At 45.6% G+C, this 8,566-nt stretch overlaps 1 protein-coding gene across 1 annotated transcript in view; it reads left to right on the top strand.

Annotated features, from left to right (window-relative positions):
* DHX8 (DEAH-box helicase 8) overlaps positions 1 to 7,411 on the top strand; it is a 37,701-nt gene extending 30,290 nt beyond the window's left edge. Inside the window, exons 21-23 of the mRNA XM_019523641.1 lie at positions 4,651 to 4,847; positions 5,007 to 5,186; positions 5,798 to 7,411. Of these exons, the coding sequence (XP_019379186.1) occupies positions 4,651 to 4,847; positions 5,007 to 5,186; positions 5,798 to 6,017 (597 nt within the window). The 3' untranslated portion in view covers positions 6,018 to 7,411. The remainder of the gene's footprint in view (positions 1 to 4,650; positions 4,848 to 5,006; positions 5,187 to 5,797) is intronic.
* The last annotated feature ends 1,155 nt before the right edge of the window (positions 7,412 to 8,566 follow it).

Genomic DNA, 8,566 nt, shown 5'->3' with positions numbered 1-8,566 from the left:
TTGGAAAAACCTGATTTGTTTGAAATTGTAGAAATGCAAGCTGCTAGAAGTCATAGCAGCATGGAGAAATATTTGAACTAGTAAACCAAGCCTTTTAATAAAATACAGTAGCATTTCTTAGGCACTGCTTCACAGCATTAACACAATCTCTGTTTGGGTATGTCTTATTCAAAGGTATGTACCTTCTAGATCCCAGACATTTTGGAGCAGCAGAAAAGACCATATGGTCTGTGAGCTGCAATTATTTCGGTGTCTGACCAAGAGGCAAAAGTAATAGATGGCAAGCAAACAACTACCAGGTTGCCAAACCCATCTACCTGGACTGGTTCTGGATTGTTTGCTACTTATATTTACCAGAACTTTACGCTGAGGGATGGAATGACTAACTTGCCCGTTGTGCATGTGTAGTTACATTGGAGATAAAGGCAAGACTCTTGGGCAAGAGCTCCTTGGTTACCCCCTTTGACTTTGGTTTTGGCTCTTGAAACATGTTTTGACACTCTTATATCTGTGTATACCAAACCTAGTTTCCTTTTTCTTTTCTTGTCCCTCTTAACCTCATGCTTTCTTTCAGGCTATGGGGATCAATGATCTGCTCTCCTTTGACTTTATGGATGCTCCCCCAATGGAAACCTTAATCACCGCCATGGAACAGCTATATACCTTGGGAGCTCTGGACGATGAGGGACTACTCACTCGACTTGGGCGCAGAGTATGTTAAATCTTAAGCCATCTTGGCTGGAACTGTCCATTGAGAGGCCTGGCCCTGTCACTTCTCAAATCTTTTTGTTTCTCCCTACCATGATCTGGTAATTTGTAAGTGGGTCCATACCCATATTTCTGTCTAGCAATCAGTTTTTACTGCAAAGTAGTAATAAGTAATGTATCTTCTGCCTCCTAGGGGGCAGGTGCCCTTTTCTATTATAAATTAATTTAATTTTATCAGGGTGTGTACTCATACCCCGACTGCATTTGGTACTGCACAGTCCCAATGGCACATGGTTGTTTTTAGATGGAGCATCGCCGTAGCATTGAGCTACAGCGACATAGCGTTGGTGTCACGGTTTGTGCTCACTGACTTTGTTGACATAACAACAAATTACGTTGCTGTAGCTTGTCACTGTGATGACATAGTGTTTCATGTCAGCTACTAGAAGTCTCCTGTAGGGTTTGGGCTATACTTGTGCTGGTGTATATGGCCAGGGCCATATACTCTGTGGGAAGTAAAGGGTATTGTCATGCTAGGGAAACACTGAAGGGCTAGTCTTTTCCCATTAAGCTTTAGTTAGAATCTCAGAAAATAGGCCAGACTTATCTCAATCTAAGACTGTGAGGCCTGTCTGAGCCTTTCTGTGTTGCCACTGAAGAGAGATTTTTTTTTTTTATTTTATTTCTGCAGATGGCAGAGTTTCCTTTGGAGCCAATGTTATGCAAGATGTTGATCATGTCTGTACATTTGGGCTGCAGTGAGGAAATGTTAACTATAGTCTCTATGCTGTCTGTACAGAATGTGTTCTACAGACCAAAGGTAAGGAATTCAGGTGTATATTATGTGTAACGGCAAGGCCTCGGTGCATAGTAGGAAATAGTAGTCTAGTTGTCATACTTGTAGAATGCATCAGAGGAAATGGGAGGCGCATATTCCCTCAGACAAGACCATAATTAAAGGGTTCATTGGGTCACATAGTGTACAGACAGAAGTGTAGCTTCCTGCTGTAACTGAGGACACTGCAGGAAGTGTTCTGAGTTACAGCGATCCCCTGGAACAGACAGAAGTTCACTGGTTTACCCTAGCAACACCCCCTTCTCCTTCCCAGTCTGCTCCCATTTTCAGACTGGGAAGGGGGAAGAGGAGCAGAGGGAGCTCATTCTAGGGGTTCCCCAGCCAGTGCTGGAGGGTGGGGTGAAAGAATTGGAGACTTCCCACCACCAGACCGAACTCTGTCTGCTCCCTTCTGGCCCTCCCCGCCCCCCTCCCCCATTCTGAAATGGGTGACAGGCTGGGAGGCAGCACAGACAGAAGTTACAGAAGACACTGTTTTGAAACACCTTCATCTGACCCCTCATCCCGTGAGGGTTCAGATTTTCACCCAATCGGTTATTTTTTAAGCTGTCTGCTGCTGTGCATTTGTATTTGGTCATGGCTATAGATTGCTTTCTGTGGCTACATCGGGTAAAAATTGTCACTTCTGTCTGTGCCCGTAATATACATCTGATATATCTGTTGGTTATGTGTCCTAAACTGTGGATGTTAGCTGTCCTTCTTGTCCAGAAAAGCAAATTAGAGGCTTTGTGCCCTGTTCTCTCCTTCCTTTTGATAAATTTAAACACAGTTTAAAGTCAGTCATTCTCTGTTTGCAGTTATTCATAGATTCATAGATTCATAGATTAAGGGTCGGAAGGGACCTAGTAGATCTTCTAGCCCGACCCCCCGCCAGGGCGGGAGAACAACAAAAAACCCCAAAAAGAAACGGGACTCAAATGAGTCCAGCCAGGTAGGCATCCAGCCTCTTCTTAAAGACCCCCAGGGTAGGGGCCAGCACCACTTCCCTTGGAAGTTGGTTCCAGCTCCTAGCCGCCCTAACTGTGAAGTAGTTTTTGTGGATGTCCAATCTATACCTCCTCTCCATCAACTTGTGCCCATTACTCCTTGTTATGCCAGCGGGCGCTAGGGGAAACAGCGTCTCCCCCAAACCCTTCTGGTCCCCCCTAGTGAGTCTATAGACGGTCACCAGGTCCCCCCTCAGCCTTCTCTTGTGGAGGCTGAATAGGTTCAGGTCCCGCAGTCTCTCACTGTAGGGTCTGCCCTGTTGTCCCCGGATCATGCGGGTGGCCCTCCTCTGGACCCTCTCCATATTGTCCACATCCCTCTTGAAATGGGGCGCACAGAACTGGACACAATACTCCAGCTGTGGCCTGACCAGCGTCGCGTAGAGGGGGAGGATCACCTCCTTGGCTCTACTCGAGATGCACCTGTGGATGCACGACAAGGTCCGGTTAGCCCTGCCAACCATGACCTCGCATTGTCGGCCCATGTTCATCTTGGAGTCAATAATGACTCCAAGATCCCTTTCTGCCTCCGTGCTCTCGAGTAAGGAGTTCCCCATTGTGTAAGTGTGCTGCTGGTTCCTACTGCCCAAGTGCAGCACCCTGCACTTGTCCGTGTTAAAATTCTCAGAGTTCTGTCAGAGGAACCCTTTTCTTTCAGACAAACAGAAATGGTTTTAGTCATAAACCTTGACTCTTCAGTGGGCTGTGCTTGTTATTAGAGATGCAGTGGTACATTAGTCCATTTTGTGTCGGCACCGATAAAAGGAAAATTGACATTATTGGTAATTGGCTTTTTTTGGCTGATGTGGCCGATAAATGCCACGTGCATGCACGCAGCCGCAGCATGCGTGTAGCCAGAAGTGCAGCTGGTGCTGGTGCAGCCAGTGCTGCTACTGTCTGCCCCGAGTGGAGCCCCGGCCCAGCCCCACCCCCCCCGCCAGGAAGAGCCTGGCACTGCCCCTGGTTCCAAGTGGGCAGCTTAACCTCGCCCTGCGCACAAATCTGGGGGGCACATGACCCTTATGCCTCCCCCCGGGGTGCATACAGTGGCAGGAACTGCCCCTCCTCCCCAGCCATTTGCACCCCCCACATGAGCCATGGCTCCATCCTGCACTTTGCCCCTCCCCTCCCTGGCTGTGCAGTGCCTGTCCCTGCCATCCCAGCTCCATTCCCTTCCCCATCGTGGGGGCCCTGATCTGCCCCCCTACTACCGTTCCCTCCCTCATGCCCCTTTCCCGCCAACAGACTTACTAGACTGATGCTGCTCTCCAAGCTGCCGGGCTGCATATTGGCAGTCGGATCGGTATCAGCCGATACGGCTCATTAATAATCAGCCATTGGTATTGGCCCAAAAAATCTTTATCGGTGCATCGCCACTTGTAACAGATCTGCTGTACAGCAGACTTCTCTCTGTTTCTTTATTGCAGTGGCCCATTGGCATTTAGTCCTGTGACTTTAAATATTTTACCATATGCCAAGGCAAGATCCAGTGAGTCTGTTCTCAGGCAGCAGCAGTGAGAATCTTCTCCAGTTTAATGCTTTGTTGCAAAACAGTAATGTCGTACATGTCTGCCGCAACCGTGGTGGGAATGAGGGCTTAGTTGGTGAATTGTGGGGTTGAATTAGATCTTCAGTGTCTTGCTGCTCTGTATATTTTTCCCTTTATGGGCATGTCCCCATGAGCACACACATGCAGTTTGCGGTGCCACAAATTGCACACGCTGCTCATTCACATGTTCACTATGCTGCTAATTAGCAGTGTGGTGGGCTTTTTTGACACTGGAAGATCCAAGTGTCAAAAAAAAACCCGTTCCCTATCCTACCCGGGGCAATTTGCTGTGCACCAGAGCACACATACAGGGGCTTGCCAGGGAACAACTAGCAGTAGCACAAATATGTGCATGTTCCCCCTCATGGGGACGCGCCCTACAAATCAGGATGCTGTGCACTGTCCCGAGCCTTCCATGATCCATTTCAGTAATAAGCAGGAACATGCAACGTGAGTTTCTAAAGAAGAACCAGGGTTTCTCTTTTGGCTGTATATAGTACTATCTCCATAAGAATTTTAGGTGTATGATAGAAGCATGTTTTGTGTATTAGGACAAACAAGCGCTTGCTGACCAGAAGAAAGCCAAGTTTCATCAGACAGAAGGCGACCATCTCACCCTGCTGGCTGTTTACAACTCTTGGAAGAATAATAAGTTTTCGAACCCCTGGTGCTATGAGAATTTTATCCAGGCTCGGTCTTTGCGGAGGGCACAGGATATCCGTAAACAAATGCTGGGAATCATGGACAGGTGAGAAAATCCAGTAGAGAACAAGATCTGGTTCCCTCTTGGAATTCTTGTACCACTGCACCCAAGTGCAACTCAGAATTTTGGCATTTTTGTGTGCATCTTTTGTGCACCAAACTGGGAAGGCCTCTAAATTCTTTCCTTTTGGTTCTTGCCTGGCAGACACAAGCTGGATGTGGTATCCTGTGGAAAGGCAACAGTTCGAGTCCAGAAAGCAATCTGTAGTGGTTTCTTCCGAAATGCAGCAAAGAAGGATCCCCAGGAAGGCTACCGGACTCTCATTGACCAGCAGGTGGTCTATATTCACCCGTCTAGTGCTCTCTTCAACCGACAGCCAGAATGGTAAGGAAAGCTGCGATACCTTATTCTGAGTTTCAGTGTGTATTTCAGAGCTAAAAAGTCCTTGGGCATGGATCATTCATAAAACAGACCAAAACATGGGCTTTTGATATCAAAGTTACAGAATGCAATGAGAACAGAGTGTGAAGGACAGGTTCTGATCCATCTTTGAAATAGGCTTCTGGGCAGCTTTTGACAGGCTTGGAGGCAAATTGAATGCTATGATTATTGGGAAGCAAGGCAAGGACCAGAGTCTTGCCTTGCCATGCTTTCAGCTTTCCTACTGTAAATCTGCCCTGTAGCGTAGAGTAGACAGTGGGGCTCCTTAATTGGAACCAAGCAGGTCTGTACTGCAGCAAAAGTAGAAGGGAGAAAAGGGCTTTTTTTTGTTTTTGTTTGTTTTTTGTTTTTTGTTTTGTTTTGTTTTTTTTTGCAGGGAATGGCTTTTTTAGGTTGATGACTGTGTAGAGGAAGATGTTGAGTTCTAGGCTCAGGAGGACAGGGCTTGGACTACTCCCTTTGCCATAGCTGATGAAATCTAAGGGACCCTCTTTCTGTTAGGAAGTGTGTATTTCCTCTTCATCTGGCATCAGTGCTGCCTTCTCTCCCTACAGGGTGGTGTATCATGAACTGGTGCTGACCACAAAAGAGTATATGCGTGAAGTGACCACCATTGATCCACGCTGGCTGGTGGAATTTGCACCAGCTTTCTTCAAGGTCTCCGATCCCACTAAGCTGAGCAAACAGAAGAAGCAGCAGCGGCTGGAGCCCTTGTACAATCGTTATGAGGAGCCCAATGCATGGAGGATCTCACGTGCATTCAGGCGTCGATGAGCCTGCTTCTGGTACGGGCTGCTGTTGGCAGAGTCCTTGTGACACCTGAGATTCTGTCAGTGTTGAAAATCTCCTCTTCAGGGCATATGCAGTTGAGCTCATAGCTAGGTCATGCTTTGTTTCATTTCCTTTTCACACTGCCAGTATTTTCACTGAGGACAAAAGCTCTAGATGTCACTGATTCATGCCATCAGCCCCTCAGATGGTACAGTTTCATGGGCCACTTTTAATCTCCTAGCTCACTCCACCATATTGTATCCACTTCAGAAGTAACTCTACAGAACTTCAATCTTCTCACTTCCAAGGATTTGAAAACTGAAGGCTCTCAAATCTGGGCACTAAGCATCAGAGCTTAGAAATGAGGCAATGGTCTGAAGAGCAACTGTTCTTCTATGAGACTGGATGTTCAAATGCAGGAATTTCTTTGGTTTCTAGCTGCTCTGAAGAGGGATTGATATCAACTAATGCTCTTGTCACTGCTCCGCAAGTCTTTTTGGTAGGCTTTACCACTCATGCTCAGTCTCCTTAACTTGCACATTTTCTTGTTCATTGTAAGTGTTTGTCCCTTATTCAAAATGAAAAACTGCCCCAGCCATCTGTGAGGGGATATTTAGTATCTGTGGCTTTGCACAAATATTTCAGGCGGAAGAGATCCTCGGAAACCCAACCAAAGCATTTGTTGTAGTTGGGCGATGGTACAGGTCAGACTGCGAGTCTTATCTTTCATCACTGTCTCCTGTGCACTGAGGGCTAGTATATCAAATGGTAATTAACCACATCTACTCTGCAGCACAGTTCAGTCTGTGAACCTAAATGGTTACAGATGTTACAGACAGACTTTTTCTATACAAAGTTTTGTGTGTTTTATTTCTTCAAACAATGTGAGGTGATGTCAGAACTACTCTTTTTTTTATACACAGTACTCCCCTAAGGTGAAAAAGTGGATTTCAACAAAGACATGCTGGAATCAGTTTTTATTAAAATTGAATTGCATAATGACTGTCCAACATGTGCTGTGTCATGTTGAAAGTGTATATAAACTTGTTTTTCCTTTTTGTTGCAAACAGGTTCTTAGTCAGACCTGCCTTGTCAGCGCTAAAATGTAGTGACTTTGGCTCCATGTCTGGAAAGAGCCAAACTTTTAATAGTTTTTCCCCAAGTTGGGGTATTTATTAAGATACTGTTGAAATGACTAGAGCAGGGGTGACTGATTTGATTTGTACTTAATTCTAATTCTGTAGGAAAACATTAGTTCCCTGAAGAATGGTTTCATTTTTAAAATCTGCTCATGTACACAAGGAGGGCAGTGAGGGCTGGTGTGTATATACTGTTTTTTTTAAAATATGTTGTGTCTGTGGCTTACAGCCTGTATAAATAAAATCACTAAAAATATACTTGCGAGTCTGGAGACTCTCATTGTGACACATGCAGAGGGATTTGTCCTTTGGTTTTAACAGGATGGTTTTCTTTCCCAGCAGGTGAAGATGCCTTATCCTGCTGTAACTGTTACCCTGATTCCTGTGAAACTTTGCTTGAACTTAATTTTTTTTAAGATCTAATGTAAAAAGTAACATGAGAGATGTATGCATGGAAAGTCTATGTCAGACAGCAGCAGCAGGGTTCTGCTGAGGCTTGAAGGCAGATTCTTTTTTCTCTCTCCCTCTTTGAGTTGCATTTCCGTGATTGGCTTTCCAGTTCTTAAACTTTTACAAAGGACATGCATCAAAGGATAATTGATTTTATTTTTCCCCTTTGGAAGTGAGCAGTCGTTCTCATTTCTGTGAACAGCACTGCCCTTGGCCTAATTTGTCAGTAATGTGCTCAACATTTGCAGAATCATTTCTATTCGAGTCGTAGTTGCCAGCCAGTGAGCATACAGCTTTAAGCACTCGATTATGAAACAGGCATTCTGGTTTTCACACATGCACCCTTTCACAGGCTTTATAGATCTTCCTGTTCAGAAAAACCGATAAGGACAGTAAGTTCTTAGGTGTATGATGGTAGGTATGCCTGTGGACCAGGAACAAGAAAGAAAGAAAGTCACTGCAAACAGTTCTAGTATAATAAGCAGTTTATAGATAATCTTAGATTGTAGGCTAGAAGAGATCATTATAATCACTTTATTTCAATTTTAAAAAATTGAACCATCTGTAAAAAGCTAAGAAATAAGTCATTTGAGGATCTGTTGTCTTAGTTGGAATAAGGTTAGATTCAACTGTTGATGGACAGACTGAGCAGAGCAGTGTCACCTGGTGTTTGAGCACAGCTCAGTGTCTTGCAGGGAACTGTAAGCCCCTTTTCTTTTGCTCCCACCCCAGCTATTTACTGTTGGTCTTAGTCCTGGCTATCTCTTTCCTGTAATGGCTGCTCAGTGGTCACCTCAAAGGTATGCAGGGCTGTGTGGCTCTGGACTGGGTAGGAAAGGAAGGGAGTTGTTAGCTAGGACAGGGCTGGAGGGGTGTAGGGAGAGAGTAGGTTGGGATCCAGGGTGGGAATCAGGTTGGGGGCTGGGCTGGGCAGGGGGTAGTATGGTGTGGGGGTGCAGTTGG

This window comes from Gavialis gangeticus, unplaced genomic scaffold (genome assembly GCF_001723915.1).
Source record: "Gavialis gangeticus isolate Ggan-Ray unplaced genomic scaffold, GavGan_comp1, whole genome shotgun sequence".
Lineage (NCBI taxonomy): Eukaryota > Metazoa > Chordata > Crocodylia > Gavialidae > Gavialis > Gavialis gangeticus.
Note: the sequence above shows the minus strand (reverse complement) of the source record. Positions and strands in the feature narration are given on the sequence as shown.